At 35.6% G+C, this 18,406-nt stretch overlaps 1 protein-coding gene across 1 annotated transcript; it reads left to right on the top strand.

Moving 5' to 3' along the window:
- The first annotated feature begins 246 nt into the window (after window positions 1–246).
- Window positions 247–2,606, top strand: LOC132316469 (patatin-like protein 2). Its single transcript, XM_059814942.1, has 6 exons — window positions 247–351; window positions 549–730; window positions 1,002–1,188; window positions 1,302–1,463; window positions 1,590–1,889; window positions 2,370–2,606. The coding sequence occupies exons 1-6, from the start codon at window positions 247–249 to the stop codon at window positions 2,604–2,606; spliced, it is 1,173 nt and encodes a 390-aa protein (XP_059670925.1).
- Window positions 2,607–18,406: the final 15,800 nt, after the last annotated feature.

The raw sequence follows: 18,406 nt of genomic DNA, 5'->3' as shown, positions 1-18,406 counted from the left end.
GGAGGCTTTAATAGTTTAATATAAATAAATAGACTGAAAAATAGACTACAGGGAAGACATTTTCTCCTGAAATGGCAAGCATGGCGTGTCTGGTGCTATTTGTTTTTGAAGTTTTGTCATATATAGTGGTTGATCACATTAACATGTTCCTCATCAACACTCTCTAGGTTGTTTGTAATTATAGTTCACCAAATCAAAACTCCACACTCTCTCTCTAGACTCTACACACTCTCTCTCTAAAACTCTATGGCTACACAAAGTAAAATGGTCAGTGTGCTAAGCATTGATGGAGGTGGTGTGAGAGGCTTAATTCCTGCTACCATTCTGTCATGCCTCGAAACCAAGCTTCAGGTACTCACAGACCAAGCTTTATATAGTAATTTTTTTTAATAACGGGAATGTCGGGACAAAGTCGACTAATTTATGAGACTCATGCAAGGGGTCCATGCGAATTGGGTAATTTTTAGATTATGTCCTCGAGCATGATCCCTAAAACTATCATATTCAAGTAAAGAAGCTGAACTGTAATTTTCTATTGATTACTGCAGGAAATTGATGGACCAGATTCAAGAATTGCCGATTATTTTGATGTGATCGCTGGAACAAGCACAGGAGGGCTTGTTACTACCATGCTTACAGCTCCAAGTACGAATAATCGACCAATGTGGACTGCCCAAGACATTGTTGATTTCTACATAGAGCACTGCCCCAAGATTTTTCCTCAGAAAAAGTGAGTAGATTCAAAAAAAAAAAAAAATAAAAAAAAAAAAAATCAGAGTTTTTAAACAACTCAATTGTGTTTTGAAATTCAATATAATAATCTAATTAAGCACGCTAATAATTAGTACCATTTACTCGAAATTTCTCTCCTCAAATTTTCCATTTATTTTTGCTTTCTGATGTGTTCTTGCCTAGCTAAATTATAAGATAATTTTTTCACCATGAATACTATTAATTTGCTATGCATATAATTAATTATCTGACATGTTTTCTCTGAGCAGGGGCTTGTTCAGTTCCATAACAAATATTTTCCACGATTTGATGAAGCCAAAATACGATGGAAAGTACCTGCACTCCTTAGTACAAACAATGCTCGGTGAGGCTACCCTGGATCAAACCCTAACAGAAGTCGTAATTCCAGCTTTTGACATCAAGCTTCTTCAACCCAACATATTTTCAACCAATGAGGTACCATATATAGAGAAATTGACATGAGTGATCATAGTTTAATTACTGTAATTAAGACCTTATGTTTAATTAATTAGTCTGATTTTGACAAAAATATCATTTTTGCTATATAGGCAAAGGTTAATGCCTTGAAGAATGCTAAATTATCAGATATATGCCTTAGCACCTCAGCTGCTCCAACATTTCTCCCACCTCACTACTTCCAAACAAAAAATGCCAAGGGACAAACTCGTAGTTTCAACCTCGTCGATGGTGCACTTGCTGCAAATAATCCTGTAAGCATCTAAAACTTATGTTCTGAATGTGTAGTCGAAGTATTTCACATTGCTTTATGGAAAATACTTGAATTCTCGATCTTTCACTTAATCAATTCGTACTCACCCAGTATTGAATTTTTACAGACGCAACTTGCAATCAACCATATATTAAAGGAGATTGTGCCTAAGAAGGACTATGTCAACGTCAAGCCAACGGATGGAACCAGTTTCCTAGTGATCTCCCTTGGTACCGGTACTGCAAAACACGAATGCCGGTATAGTGCAGCAGCAGCCGGTAAGTGGGGTTTGCTAGACTGGCTTTGCATCAATGGTGGCACCCCTTTAATTGATGCCCTAACACAAGCTAGCTCTGATGTTGTTGACATCCATGTTTCCTCTCTCTTCCAAGCTCTCAATGCCGAAAATAATTATCTTCGCATTCAGGTAATGAATAACAAGATTAAAAGGTCTTATTTCTTTACAATTTCAGATCATTTTCTATAATTTTATAGCTCAGACATGGTTTAGAACAAAAGTAGAATTGAAAATAGATTAAGGAATGAGACCCTTTTTGAATAAATAGATTAATTATCAAAAAAAAAAAAAAAAAAAAATCAGCAGCCCTAAAGTAGTTGAGACTTTTTTTATTTTTATTTTTTTGGTATGCAGTTGAGGGTTGAACCATTTTCTTGGAAGAAATATATAATAATGTTAGAAAAATAAAAATGCTCAATTTAATTCTACACTCTTTCTAATCGATCCTTCACTATAGACATAGTTTGACAATTGACTCATTCCTTGTTAGCTAGCAGTAATAACAATTCAATATTTTGAAATAGTACAAACTAATCAAAACAGTTTATATTAATTTGTTGACAATTATATGACATTAAAATGAAGTGATTATTTTGTATGAATGATCAGGATGATACACTGATGGGTGAAGAAGCATCAGTTGATGTAGCCACGACGAAGAACCTGCAAAAACTAGTGCAGATTGGGAAGCAACTGCTAAAGAAGCGAGTGTCGATGGTGAACTTGGAGACAGGCAAGTTTGAAGAACTCGAGACAAAGGGCACCAATGAAGAAGCCCTCGCTTGCTTCGCCAAGCTACTGTCAGATGAACGCAGGCACCGCCAAACCATTGTTTCTGTGGATTGATTCCATTAAAGCTTTAATGGGATCACAATTATATTGATCCCATTAAAGCTATTTTTATTTTTTTTGGAAGGGGATACTTGTAAAGCAATTTTGTTCTTACTTTCATTATGTAGTCAATTTAATTAATTTTTTAATTCTTTGAGATGATAATCTTTGAATCAATAAACTCTTTTGCCCGGTTGGAGTAGCAAGGCGTACTCTCCTTAAGTCGCTAGTTCTCAATCTCACTGAAGTTGAGGTCCGGACATAATTACATAAATAATACACATGATTTGCAAGTAATTTAATCCATTCGGAGTTTGCAAACTGTTTAAGAGTTAATAGTGATTAGTGGATGGTTTGATTTTTCGTTAAAAAAAAAAAAAAAAAAAAAAAAAAAAAAAAAAAAAATTCAGTAAGTTAGATAGGCATGGGGCAGTCATTGCATTGCTGCAGAAAACTAGTATTTTAAAATAAGTTGTCCAGGTGGTAATACTTCTCCTTTCCCCTACAAACGACCAGATTCAATCCTCCACTTTGCCCCCCTTCAATTTTTAATAAAAATCCTGTTTTATTGGAAAGCAGCCAATCCACGTGCTGCAGTGTGTGAATTCGGTTTGGTAAACCATGACGAATAACAGAAGAAACGTTAAGTGCAGTCACAACCCTGCAATAGCAACACTCATATTTCATTGATATGATGATGTAGAAGGTGAGAACATCATCAAACAATCGTGAAAATGACATTAATTGTCACAATGTTCAATAAAATTATTGAAACGAATTTTTTTTTATACTCCCTACCTTTTAAAAAAGTCATGTTTTGAGAACTGTGTGATTGACACTATTTTCAGGAGAGAGGGATTAATATTTTTCTTATATTTACAATGATGACATGATGGTGAAAAAGTCTTCCCTTTTTCTTATATTTCCCGGTGTCCTCCCATTATGGTGTTTTTCGGTGACGGTGGATTCATCTTGCGTAATGCCGCCGTTGTTTCTTTGGCGTATGGACCACGCTGGTGCAGAGATGGGTCTAGGCGAAGCTTCCAGTTCTTGGGGGTGGGTTTTTTATCACATGGGTTTCTTTCGTTGCACTTTCGCTCTAAGCATTGTTAATGGTTATGTGGGCTTTATGTCTTTATTGGGCCATTTTGCTGTAGGATATGTTTGCCTGAGCCCATTGACTGTGTTTCTTCTTCTGTGTGACGCTTGTACTTTTGGTTAAAAAAAAAAAAAAATTTCTTCCCTCTCATATCATATGGCTGTCCTATAATGCATGGTCAGTCAATGCCCAAAGAGAGACAGGACGTTGCATTTGCATAGGCGGCTAAAATGGTAGAAAAGTAGTAGTATGATCCAAAGACCGTCTGCGCTGTCTGTGCTAACACCAAATTTCAAACATGATGTCAATGGAATATGCGGGATGGACGGGGGCATGTAGGTCCGTCCCTGGATGATGTGATGACTGCTCAAACCTTTTAATAAACTAACCACCATGGTCCATGACCTCATGGCTGATTCAGCTAAGTTATATTTTTAAGTGAAATTTTATTTATTTATTTTAAAATTGTAAGCAGTAGAGTTTGATAAGAATTGAATGAAAGAATGAGATGACTGAATATGAATCACAAAATTAAATTGTGTATAACTTAAAGATTTTAAAGGAGAGATCCTTTCCTGCTTCACGCATCAATGATATACAGTCAAATTAAAATATTTTCTTTAACCAATTAATGTTATTTAGTCTTTTCTAAGTCTTTCAGTAACGTTTTTTCGACGCACAGTGCTCGAGCAATGGGCTATGCTCGAGCACAGGTGGTTATGCTTGAGTTCTGGGATCCTGTTTGCTTCAAAAATGTTCCAAATGACCCCGTTTTAAGTATAAATGATGCTGAACAAGTTTATAGGTATTGGAACAGTGACACAGGTCTAAAATATATAAATTGGTAATAGACCCTTGTGTTTTGATATTGGATGGAAATGATGGAATTAATTAATAAATAAGATTTAATCTTTCTTATTATTTAATTTGTGTAATTAAATGTAATTGTTGGATTCATTATTATAATCAATGTTGTTGATATACTTATGATTTACGAGCATGATACATGATTGTAATTATTTGTTTTACCATGATTAGTTATGAGTAAATGATATTATGATTTTAATCATACTTTTATTATATTTAATGTTTTAGATTCGAACTATTATGGCTTATAATTGTTGTGTTATTGTTATATATGGCTCTGATGAGATTTATTTATGTATGTGATGTAATAATTGAGATAGTTAATAAGTTAGTTTCTTTGATATTTACACCATTGTTAGATATGGTTTTGTTGGATTGATGTGTAGGCAGGTTGGCTAATAAGTCAAGATACTCAATTTGTGCCATTGTTAGATATGACTTTATTTATTGATGATGTATATATATATGTGTGTGTGTGTGTGTGTGTGTGTGTGTGTGTGAGCCATGATACGAGCTTAAGGTCTCGAGATCAATGGTTAAGACTGAAGCGTATATTGTCGGTTTAGATGGGTAGCTAGATATAGGAGATGTGTGTACCCTGGTAGAAGGGGACTCCGGACCACCTCATATGTGATTTTTCCATGAGATACCCACTGCACGGTTGAGACTGCCCTAGTGTGTATATATGTATGTATCGACTATGTGGATATAACAAGAGTTTAGCTAAGAATGTATTGATTGTCAGTTCTCTGATTGTGTCGTGATAGAGAGAAATTGTTTGTGGATCTGACCTACTATTTATTTTTTAGGTCCTCGGTATTACTAGTCTTAGAGTTATTCGTGCAAATAAGAGATCTGGTGTGTGCTTGTTGAGACACCCAAAGTTGCAATATGAAGGTGTCGTGTGACCAAGTTTGAATTTATAAAATGCCACTAACACTACTAACTAAAAATGTAGCTAAAGTGAGTAGGGATTATCCCAAAGGATATGGAGTGTATTTGTGCTTGGAAATCAAGGTCGGATTAGTAGGTCGAATGATCAAAGATTATTTGATTGGTTAATTAAACTACAATTTAAACTAAATAAAGGTAACGTGAAGCAAATAGAATAAATGGAGTGTAAAGAATATAACAGAAAGGTCTTGAGACTTAGAATTCACCACTAAGCATCACCTTTCTAGACATTCAATGTTTGATGGATTAGGGGGATTATATGTTGTAATTGAAAGTGTGTGCCATTAATTGAATTAACAAGCATGGATGACCAAATAAGTATACATTGTCTAGCCAAACTAGTGAATAGCACAACATATCAAATCAAGCCATTATTCCTTCCTTAAAGCCCACAATTAATGCACATCATCAAATTAGAGAAATATACTACTTGCATCATAAGCATGGAACATCAAACAACAAGTATGAATTGTCCTCCCATCTAAGAAAGTAGGGCAATTACACTACAACTAAGCTAGTGACATGAAAAATAAACTAATTAAACTAAGGAGGAGACACAATCCATCAAGAAATAAGTATAAACCATCAAATAAATCACAAGAGTAATCTATTTAAGCACCATGCCTTGACCATCACTAGATTCATAGCATCAACACACATAGACATGCATTAATATCACAAAATCTAGAAATAAATACATAAACATTCATCCTAGCATACATAGACATATGGATAGAATTAAATGATCAATTGAAAGTATTCAACCACACAAATCATTGTAGAAACAAGATTTATATATAAAAGATGTCAAGACAAACATGACAACACAAATCCCCTTTAATTACAAAGCATCAAAGTCTAGGAGGCATGCTTAGGGCTATCTATAGCCCTAAGAGAATGGTTTAGCCACTCATTGATGTTGTCATCCAACCCTCAAGGGTTATCTCCATGATAGAAATGATCTTCTTCTCCTTGGTGGAAACCCTAGATGAATAGAAGAACTCTCTCAAGATGGTGTGTATCTCTCTCTCTCTCTTTCTAATCTTTAGACTCATTTATATGGTTATATATCTTCTTTCTTTGGTTCCAAATGGCTAAAATCCTTATATAAGTAGCTCAAATGTCACACTTAATGGTCAGACCTTGTGCACTAGGACCTCCAAATGATTGCACCACGAGCACACCTTTTAATTGGTTGGAACTCTGTTTTTCTCTCACTTGAGGAGGTTCGATCGATCACAAGGTTGCTTCGATCGATCAAACTAAGGCTGCACCTTTTGGAATAAAAACAAAATTGAGATATTTTTGGAATATTTTGAGAAAATGATAAAAGTGATAGGTGGGGATAAGATAAAAAATGTTCGATCGATCGAAAAGAGAAATTTTCTGAGGATAAGGACAAAAGGCTCGATCCATTTTGGCATGGTTGGAACGATCACTATGTGATCGATCGGAGCGTAGTTCGATCAATCGAAGAATGCTGTTTTTCATCACTTTGCCTCCACTTTGCTCCTTTCTTCCACAAAGCTTGAGATTGCATCTTTTATACTCTAATTCAGCTGAATTAACTTATTTTGGGGATAAGTGCTTGAAAAGGAAAATAACATGAAATTATACTAAAACGAAAAAATAAGATAGAATAAGGTCTTAGAATGTTAAAGCTTAAAGGGTTTAAATGCGCACTTTTCAGCGCTTATCACACCCCCAAACTTAAATATTGCTAGTCCCTAACAATGAACTACAAGGGAAATAAAGAAATGAACAACTAAACAGCTATAAACTAGAAAGCAATAAATGGAAAATACCACTTTTGTAGGGAACACGATTGCATTTAATATATGCAACAAGCCTTTTAAACCCCTAGGTTACCCCTATTGGACGAGTGAAGTCTCCTGATGGTTTCCAGAAATGATACTCATAAACATTAAGCTCATTCTCACAAAAGAGGCACCAATATTCCAAACAAGCATTGGGAGAAAATTACCTCAAGTATGCAATTTTTCAACCATTTCTAAGCAATCTCCCAAAATCTCAACATCAAGCAAACAAGTATGCTCATCGACACATCAAGACAATGATCATGCAAATCAAAATAACTCTAGAATCCTTTTTAAGTGAACCGGCATCAAATATGTTGCTATCTAAGCCAACTAAAGAAATGATCACATCCTTACCCTCAAACTAGCACACAAATCTAGTACCGATCATCAAGGCAAAGAGTAGACATTTTATTAAAACTTTATTGATCTAGGTGCGCTTATTCTTTTCACTCGATTATTATTATTATTATTTTTTTAATCCTAAGGATCAAAGATGGAAGCATAGTGTAATGTGTTGATCTATTAAGCTTTCTAACGATCCACGAGGTCGAACGTTAGGTCAATGGCTCCTAAACAGGACAGCTTTAGGGCATTAGGTGTTTAAACACCCCCAAGGACTTACAAACTCAAATCAACTAGGTTACAAATCAAAACAAACTCCATCTAATCATTTCCCATTTCTCACCTTTTGGGAGAAGTCCATTTTATAATTTTTTTTTTTTTTTTCAATTATTAACCTAGAGTTTGGGCCTTCCACCTTTCAGCGCGAGAAATTCAGTGTTTGATGAGGCTAGAATCCCGGCTACTTAGTGAAAAATAGTTTGTTATCCACCTTTATCAAGAATAGAAGTTTTCAATACACTAGTAACTCAATTGGGATATAACCAAATCAATAATTAACAAAACATGTACCCCACAAATTAATGCTAGTGTGCGCCTGTGCTAGTGTAGAATCCTAAAGTGAATCTCAAAACAATCACAAAATCAAGATGACGTGGACCACAAGTGTAAGCAAGATATCAATCTTTCGAAAAATTTACTCCTAAATGGCATCCACAAGGCATACAAGGAGTATTGGACTCTCAAGTCAAGCAATTTTTAAATTCTAAGCTATATAGTCCTCAAAAGATCAAAATCATAGCTAACATGGATCTCTAATCTCAATCATGCATTTAAAACTCAAACTTAAGTAGAATGCAACAAAGCCACCTTACTCCCAAACTTAAACCGTACATTATCCTCAATGTGCAATGAGAACAATGGAAAAGATGGGAAGAGTATACCGTGGTGGTAAAGACATGAAATCCAGTAATGATCCAATTCGAAAGACGTCTCCCCCAAACTTGGAATCAACAACCTAACTTGAATAACCACACTAGTAAACTCATATCAAATGGGATAAGAATAACTAAGTCATGTATTCTAAGGCAATATAACATAAGATGAAAGAGATATATGAGATCAAGCCCAATAGAAAATATGAAATTAACATGACTACACATAAGGGCACAATGGTGAAAAGTTTTTTTTTTTTTTTTTTTTTTTGTGTGTGTGTGTGTGTGTAGAAACATGCAAAGAAAAACGAAAAATGCAAGAAATATGCAAAGTGGATGCTAAATTTAACGTCTCTAGCAAAACGGAATGCTACTTTGAAAGATTGAAAATTATTATTATTATTTTTTAGAACTATGATTGATCTAAGAATGTTCGATGAACTTCGACCGATCTAAGACATGAAAACTTACAGAAAGCTTCGAACGATACACAGAGAGATGATTTTTTAGAGTTTCAAAAATTTTCTAAGTATAGAACCAAGATCAATCGAAAGGGAAACTGGATCGATCGAGGAAACCCGGATCGATCGGAGAAGAAAGTTCGAACGATACATAGAGAGATGAAATATACAAGGAATCATCGCACGATGGAATTGAGAGATGAGGGTATGCAGAGATGATGTTCGATCGATCGAACTTCTTTTGGGATCAATCGAACATGTAAGAATTCATACATTTTTCATGGCACACTAATCTAAGCAAGTTGATGATGATGAAAACACATGGAATGAATGATACCAAAGGGGAAACAAATCGAACTCCCCTTAATAACATTGAATGCATCACTATATCTCTTTATAGATAGGATCCACCAAGAGGGCAGCTTCCATATGTCTTTAAAAAACTTGCCCCTTAATATAGGGTTTCAACCTTTATCCATTCACTTTGAATGTAGTTCCATCTTTTAAGCTTTGTATTTCAACCGTCCCATGAGAAGCAACAGAGATGATCTCATATGGACCTTCCCATTTGGTTCGTAACTTCCCAAGAAAGAGTTTTAATCTAGAGTTGAAGAGCCATGCTTTTTGACCGGGTTCAAAATATTTCTTCACAATGTGCTTGTCATGAAAAACTTTAGTTCGCTCTTTGTAGAGTTTAACATTGTCATAAGCATTGTGTCTCAATTCTTCCAACTCATTCAATTGAAGTAATAGATTCTCTCCGATTTTATCAAGGTCAAGATTGAGCTTTTTAACCGCCCACATAGCCTTGTGTTCTAGCTCAACCGGAAGGTGGCAATGCTTTCCATATACAAGTTTATAAGGAGACATGCCAATGGAGTCTTATATGCCGTTCGGTAAGCCCACAAAGCATCGTTCAATTTGCGTGACCAATCCCTCCGGGTTGTATTTACCATATTTTCAAGAATATGTTTAATTTCCCGATTTGAAACTTTTACTTGCCCATTTGTTTGAGGATGGTAAGGGGTGGCGACTTTATGAATAACGGAGTACTTAAGAAATAATTGCCTTAAGAATTGATTGCAAAAATGCTTTCTTTCATCACTAATCATGGCTCTTGGCATATCAAAACGAGTGAAAATATTGGATTTAATGAATTGAACAACCACGGAGTGGTCATTAGTTTTGGTAGCACAAGCCTCCACCCACTTAGAAACATAATCGACGGCAAGTAAAATGTATTGAAATCCATAAGACATAGGAAAATGACCCATGAAATCAATACCCCAAATATCTAAACATAGGAAAATAACCCATGAAATTAATATCCCAAATATCTAAACAACAAGAATATTTGTCAAGGACATCATGTCTCTTCTTGACATCGATCCCATCTTTTGACATCTCTCACACTCCTTACAAAAATTATAGGCATCTCTATGGATGGTGGGCCAAAATAACCCACTTTGAAGAACCTTCAAGGCGGTCTTTTTTGCACTAAAATGCCCACCGCATGCAAGGGTATGGCAAAACACAAGGACACGTGGAATTTCACTCTCCAGAATGCATCTTCTCACTATTTGATCCGGGCAATATCGAAACAAGATAGGATCTTCCTAATAGTAATTCTGGATGTTGGCAAAGAAACGCTTCTTTGCTTGCTTTAACCAATTAGTGGGAAGTTTGCCAATTGCAAGAAAGTTCACAATGTCGGCAAACCAAGGCATTTGTCCATTAGAAATTTGGAAGAGTTGTTCATCCAGAAATGAATCACAAATTGGTGGGCTTGGGGTAGATTCTACCATTAACCTCGAAAGATGATTGACAACTACATTTTCGGTACTTTTCTTATCTTTGATCTCGAAATTAAATTCTTGAAGAAGCAAAATCCATCTTATCAAATAAGGTTTTGTTTCTTTCTTTGTTAAAAAATGCCTTAAAACAGCATGATCAGAATAGATAATGACTTTAGACCCTAAGAGATAAGACCAGAATTTATCAAGAGCATATACTACGACAAGTAATTCCTTCTCAGTAGTGGAGTAATTCAATTGAGCTCCCGAGAAAGTCTTGCTTGCATAATATATGGAGCATGGAAGTTTTCCTACCCTTTGTCCCAAAACTGCTCCCATGGCATAATCAGAGGCATTACACATAATCTCAAACGGTAATGACCAGTTGGGAGGTTGCATAATAGGGGCAGATGACAATAAACCACGGAGTGTATGGAAAACATCTAGGCATGCTTGATCAAAGACAAAAGAGGTCTCCTTGGCGAGAAGATTGCACAAGGGTTTAGCAATTTTACTAAAGTCTTTGATGAAACGGCGATAGAAGCCGGCATGACCTAGAAAGAAGCGAACCTCTTTCACCGTAGAAGGTAGAGGGAATTCAGAAATGAGCTCAACTTTTACTTTATCCACCTCAATTCCCCTTTTTGAGATGACATGAGCCAAAACAATACCTTCTTGAACCATGAAATGGCTCTTTTCTCAACTAAGAACGAGGTTTGTTTCATGACATCTTTTAAGTACCAAAGATAGATTTTTAAGGCACGTATCAAATGAAGACCCAAAGACAGAAAAATCATCTATAAAAACCTTCGGATACTCTTCCACCATGTCCGAGAAAATTGACATCATGCACCGTTGAAATGTGGCGGGAGCATTGCACAAACCAAAAGGCATCTATCTATAAGCAAATGTGCCGAAGGAACAAATAAAGGTGGTTTTCTCTTGGTCTAAAGGGTCAAGGGCTATTTGATTGTAACCCGAGTATCCATCAAGAAAATAATAGTATTATTGCCCGGCCAATCTCTCTAGAATTTGATCAATAAAGGGTAAATGGAAGTGATCTTTTCTAGTGGCGGCATTTAATTTGCAATAATCAATGCATACACACTATGAATTGGCGGTACGCTTAGAAATTGCCTCACCTTTTGAATTTTCAATCACCGTAATTCTTGATTTCTTGGGAACTACTTGGGTTGGACTCACCCATTTGCTATCAGAGATTGGTTAGATTATATCGGCATCTAAAAGCTTAACTACTTCCCTCTTAACGACTTTCTTCATGTTTGGATTTAATCTCGGCATCCCTAAAAGGTTTCGCATCCTCTTCCATAAGAATGCGGTGCATGCAAATGGAAGGATCAATTCCCTTTAGATCCGCCACACTTCATCCAATAGCTTCCTTTTTTTCTTTAAGCACATTTAAAAGATCATTCTCTTGATCTTTTTCAAGGCTTGAAGAAATGATGACCGGAAGAGTCTCCTTTGGGCCCAAGAAGGCATACTTAAGATTGGAAGGAAGAGTTTTAAGCTCAAGAGTGGGTGGGAGACTAAAGATGGAACCGGTGGAGTACTAGAAAGTGGAGGAAGAGGTTCTTTTGGAGCTTTATAAGGTGAAAAATCCAAGCTTGCAACGGATTCCATTAAATAGCTTACCTCACTTATTGACCCCTCATTGTCAAACCCATAATTCCCATACATTTCAAGGAGACAAGATGCAAGAGGATCTTTAGAGAGAAGAGATTAAAGATTGTCCTCGGTTGACTTTTTCATAATCATGGAATGAATGGATTCTTCAATAACTTCATCTAAGACATCTATAAGACAACACTCATCTTCATCGATAGGATGTCGACTTGAATTAAAAACATTAAGCTTAACCATCATGTTACCAAAGGAAAGGTCCATAACCCCGGATCTACAATTAATGGTTGCATTTGCGGTGGCAAGAAATGGCCTTCCTAAGATGATTGGAATGTGGTTGGTAGTGTTGGCAACTGGTTTGGTATCAAGAACCACAAAATCAACCGAGAAGTAAAACTTGTCAACCTTGATAAGTATGTCCTTAACCATGCCCCTAGGTGTTTTGATGGATTTATCGGCTAATTGAAGCACCACTAAGGTTGGCTTCAAATCATTCAAACCTAATTGGACATACACGGAGTAGGGAATCAAATTAACACTCGCTCCTAAGTCAGAAGAGCTTTACGAACTTCATGGTTTCCAATCACACATGAGATGGTCGGAGCACCGGGGTCTTTGAACTTAGGTGGGGTGTTATGTTGAATGATAGAACTTACTTGCTTTGTGAGGAACACTTTTTTAGGACCTTGTCCCTCGTTCTTTCTCTTTTGTGTGCAAAGATAATTAATTTTTTTTGCATAAGGCGGAATTTGCTTAATTGCATCTAAGAGAGGACGATTTATGTTAACTTGTTTAAACACTTCCATCATGTCATGGATTTTTCCTTGTTGCCTCCCAAAAGGCGAAGTCTCTCTCAAGGCATAAGGAAATGGAGTTTTTGGCTTATAAGATTTTTTAACTTGAGGAGAAGATAAAGAAGGTTGAGAATTCTCAATGGGAACATTTTCTTCCAAGGAAGTAGGAATAAGATTGGAAGCGGGACGGGTCTAACTTTGGGTTGCACTGGTTCACTATCTTCACTTGGTTTTTCAATCCTATTGTCAATTTGCCTACCACTTCTCAAAGTGGTAATAGCTTGCACTTGCTCTTGAGAAGGACACCCCGATGTAGGGTTTACTTCCATAAAGTATTGGGCTTTTGGATTCCTTTCAAGTTGGCTACGTAGTTTACCAATTTCCCTCGCATTCAATGAATTAGCTATCATCCGAATTTGGGATTTAAGCTTTGATATTGATTGAGAATGAGAATGCAACAATTCAGTATTCATTTCCAAACTACCTAAAGCCACTAAAACCTTATCCTCAAATGTGGAATTACTAGAAAGTACATGAGAATGATGAGAGTAAATTTGGGAATCATACACTTGAGGATGTGAATAGTGATTCATTCTTTGATGATGAAAAGAAGATGAAACAAATTCTTGAGAACCTTCATTTCTTTTATGAGGAGGGACATATCTACTTTAAAAAAATTTAGCTTGAAAATGACTTAAATTTTCATTCCACACCGGAACATAAACATTTGAATGAGGGTGAGCAAATTTAGCATTGACTTGTCCAAAATGTTCGTTAAAAACATGTCCATGGGAACAATTGGAAGTGGAATGTAAAACACTAGAGCATATCATGCAAGACTCATAAGAATGATGGGTGTGATGAAAAGGAAAAGATTTGATAATCGGTTTTTGACTCATTAAGAATTGATCAAGTTTATGAGAAAGAGTTTTGACCTCGGCTACAATCTCCATTGGACTTTTAATTTGGCACCCTTTCAAATTTTTCTTTTTTTCATTAGAGTCATGACTCACTCGAGAAGTGTGATATTTATGCAATGAATTTTCACTCATTTTTCAAAAAGATGTCAAACATCATCTTCATACTTTCCAAAATATGATTCTCCACATGATGTATCAACAATGTCCTTGTGAGTAGTGGATAAGCTTTCATAGAAATATTGAACCACTTGCCATTTTGGAATGCCATAGTGTGGGCATTTCCTTAGCAAGTCATTAAATCTTTCCCAAACCTCATTCAAAAGTTCTCCTTCCCCATGAGAAAATTCTCTTATGGCGGTTCTCATTGAATTAGTTAAACTTACGGGATAAATTTTTTTAAAAAATTCATTTTGCATTTGTATCCAAGAAGTTATTGAATTTGCCCCTAAATTGTTGAACCAATGTTTTGCCTTATTTTACAGTAGAGCATATCTCGAGAAATTCATCAAGATGTTTATTTGGTTCTTCATCATTTAAGCCATAGGAAAGTGGACACATTTGAATAGTCTCGGGCTTAATTTCATATTGAATGGCCCAAAAGTTAGGAAGCACGATACAAGTCGGTGCATGATATTCATAGAAATTGTAATGATCACGAAGGATCATTGGAGGAATTGGAGCTTAAACTCTGGGAGGAAATTGGTTGCCAAGAGGATGTTCCATGAAATGGGGGTCCAAGTAACCGAGATTACCTTTTAGATTTTCCATTAGAATTCCTAAGATAAAGGGTAGGGAAAGGATCTCACAACACTTCAAGCAACACACCAACAAAAACAATAAAATCAAGCACTTCTCCTTCGCAACACATCAATCAACAAACCTCCACATACATTATTCCCATACTCTCATGCTTTCAACAATATGCAATAAAAGTAAATTGCCTCCACGCGGGCTCACGATCTATCTAAGAAAATAAAAACTTGCCTCCACGCGGGCCGACGATTTAACTAGAGAAAGATTTTAGAAAAGCTCACAAGGGTCTTTAAACAACTTCATTTTTTTTTCAATTTTTTTTTTCTTTGCCTTGCTTTGCTTTACAATTTTTTTATTTTATTTTATTTTTTTTGAGTTTTTTATACTCTGGCTTAGCTTTGCTTGGCTTGCTTCTTTTGATTCTCAATTTCCCTTTACTTCACCCTCTTGGATTAATTCACCTAGCCAATCAAGAACAAATACAATAAGTAACCAAAATAAAATAAAAATGAGATAGGATCAAAAGAGTACTAATTCCTAATTAATTTTCAAAATACGACGGTGCCAATTCACAGTAACGGCGTCAAAACTTGGTGGGTGCTTGTCGAAACACCCAAAGTTGCAATATGAAGGTGTAGTGTGGCCAAGTTTGAATTTATAGAATGCCACTACCACTACTAACTAAAAATGTAGCTAGAGTGAGTAGGGATCGTCCCAAGGGATATGGAGTGTATTTGTGCTTGGAAATCAAGGTCGGATTAGTAGGTTGAATGATCAAAGATGGTTTGATTGGTTAATTAAACTACAATTTAAACTAAATAAAAGCAATGTGAAGCAAATAGAATAAATAGAGCGTAGAGAATATAACAGAAAGGTCTTGAGACTTAGAGTTCACCACTAAGCATCACCTTCCTAGACATTCAATGTTTGATGGATTAAGGGGATTATATGTTGTAATTGAAAGTGTGTGTGCCATTAATTGAATTAACAAGCATGGATGACCAAATAAGTGTCCATTGTCTAGCCAAACTAATGAATAACACAACATATCAAATTAAGCCATTATTCATTCTTTAAAGCCCACAATTAATGCACATCATCAAATTAGAGAAATATACTACTTGCATTCATAAGCATGGAATATCAAACAATAAGCATGGATTGTCCTCCCATCTAAGAAAGTAAGGCAACTATACTACGACTAAGCTAGTGACATGAAAAATAAACTAATTAAATTAAGGAGGATGCACAATCCATCAAGAAATAAGTATAAACCATCAAATAAACAATAAGAGTAATCTATTTAAGAACCATGCCTTGACCATCACTAGATTCATAGCATCAACACACATAGATATGCATCAATATCACAAAATCTAGAAATAAATACATGAACATTCATCCTAGCATACATAGACATATGGATAGAATTAAATGATTAATTGAAAGTATTCAACCACACAAATCATTGTAGAAATAAGATTTATATATAAAAGATGTCAAGACAAACATTACAACACAAATCCCCTTTAATTACAAACCATCAAAGTCTAGGAGGCATGCTTAGGTCTATCTTTAGCCTCAAGAGAATGGTTTAGCCACTCATTGATGTTGTCATCCATCCTTCAAGGGCTATCTCCATGGTAGAAATAATCTTCTTCTCCTTGGTGGAAACCCTAGATGAATGGAAGAACTCTCTCAAGATGGTGTGTATCTCTCTCTCTCTCTCTTTCTAATCTCTAGACTCCTCTCTATGGTTGTATATCTTCTCTCTTTGGTTCCAAATGGCTAAAATCCTTATATAGGTAGCTCAAATGTCACACCCAATGGTAAGACCTCGTGCACTAGGACCTCCAAATGATTGCATCACCAGCACACCTTTTAATTGGCTAGAACTTTATTTTTCTCGAACTTGAGATTGTTCGATCGATCACAAGGTTGCTTCGATCGATCGAACTAAGGCGGCGCCTTTTTGGAATAAAGACAAAGCTGAGATATTGTTGGGATATTTTAGGAAAATGACAAAAGTGGTAGGTGGGGATAAGATAAAAAATGTTCGATTGATCGAAGGAATGTTGGATCGATCGAAAAGAGAAATTTTTTGAGAATAAGGACAAAAGGCTCGATCCATCTTGGCATGGTTAGAACGATCACTGTGTGATCGATCGGAGCTTGGTTCGATCGATCGAAGAATGCTGTTTTTCATCACTTTGTCTTCACTTTGCTCATTTCTTCCACTATGCTTGAGATTAAATCTTTTATGCTCTAATTCAGCTGAATTGACTTATTTTAGGGATAAGTGCCTAAAAAGGGAAATAACATGAAATTAGACTAAAATGGAAAAATAAGATAGAATAAGGTCCTAGAATGTTTAAGCTTAAGGGATTTAAATGCGCACTTTTCAGTGCTTATCAAGATCTTTCATCTTCACTTTTCTGCATCATCCATGTAGGAGTTATTTCAGATTTCTTTTATTTCTCAGACTTTGTAGTTATTTGTTATTTCAATAGACCCTATTTCATGTTAAAATTTTTGAATGAAAATTCAATAGATGCCTTTCACTGAACATGTGTGATCAGTGGTTGGTTGTGGGATGAAAATATACAACTCAAAACCAACAGACATAACCTATTCAATGTGAGCCATTGCAACTTATTGTAATAGGTGTGTCCAGTGATGAAGAGACACATATAAATGGTTGTGTCCAGTGTGAAGAAACATATATAAATGGTTGTGTCCAATGATGAAGAGATACATATGAATGGTTATGTCTAATGAGAAAGAGACACACCCAATTCGAAAAGGCACTTATATTTCTATAAATATCCCCTTGGGCTGTCATTTGAAATTTGTTCAATTCATTTTCTTCTCTCTCCTTCTCTAGACTTGAACCCAATCCAAGTGGGTTCAAACCATAGGTCAAGTGGTCTGAGCCACTTAGACCCTAATCCAATTTCATCGAGCCATATTATAATTGGTCTGAACCATTTGGTTTGGATTGTACTCAATTCAACATTTATATAGTTTAGTTGCATTTTTGAGTCAGAGAGAGTATTACACGGAGGAGGTTCGCCGTATCCACAAGTTTGAAGTGCTGCTACTGGTGGATGTAAACAGTTTTATCTTGGGAGACAAACGCAATAGAGTCCGTTAGCACCATATGGGGCGTAAATTGTCTTAAGATTGTTGGTCAATATATATGCTTCATTGTGTATAATTTTATTATATGTTTCTATTTAAGATATAAACAAGTAGAGATTATACTAATAGTTGAGATATAATAAAATAATGTTATATACATTATTATAATATGCTAAATATTGACGTGTTCAATATTATGTGAAATTGAAGCATGTTATATAAGTATATTATTGGATTATTTATATAATTCAATATTGGTTGAATTATTTTAATATGATATTATTTAGTATATTATATT

The sequence above is a fragment of the Cornus florida genome, unplaced genomic scaffold (genome assembly GCF_030987335.1).
Source record: "Cornus florida cultivar Cherokee Brave unplaced genomic scaffold, ASM3098733v1 CherokeeBrave_3.0.0_Hap2_Chr07, whole genome shotgun sequence".
In the NCBI taxonomy this organism is placed as follows: Eukaryota; Viridiplantae; Streptophyta; class Magnoliopsida; order Cornales; family Cornaceae; genus Cornus; species Cornus florida.
The sequence above is the reverse complement of the archived record's forward strand: the minus strand, read 5'-3'. Positions and strand labels throughout refer to the sequence as shown.

Bases quoted from the DNA above. Each gene is read 5' to 3' on its own strand.
- LOC132316469 (XM_059814942.1), top strand. From the start codon at position 247: ATGGCTACACAAAGTAAAATGGTCAGTGTGCTAAGCATTGATGGAGGT. The intron at 731-1,001 runs GTGAGTAGATTC...TTCTCTGAGCAG, and splicing joins AAGATTTTTCCTCAGAAAAA to GGGCTTGTTCAGTTCCATAA. The intron at 1,890-2,369 runs GTAATGAATAAC...ATGAATGATCAG, and splicing joins ATAATTATCTTCGCATTCAG to GATGATACACTGATGGGTGA.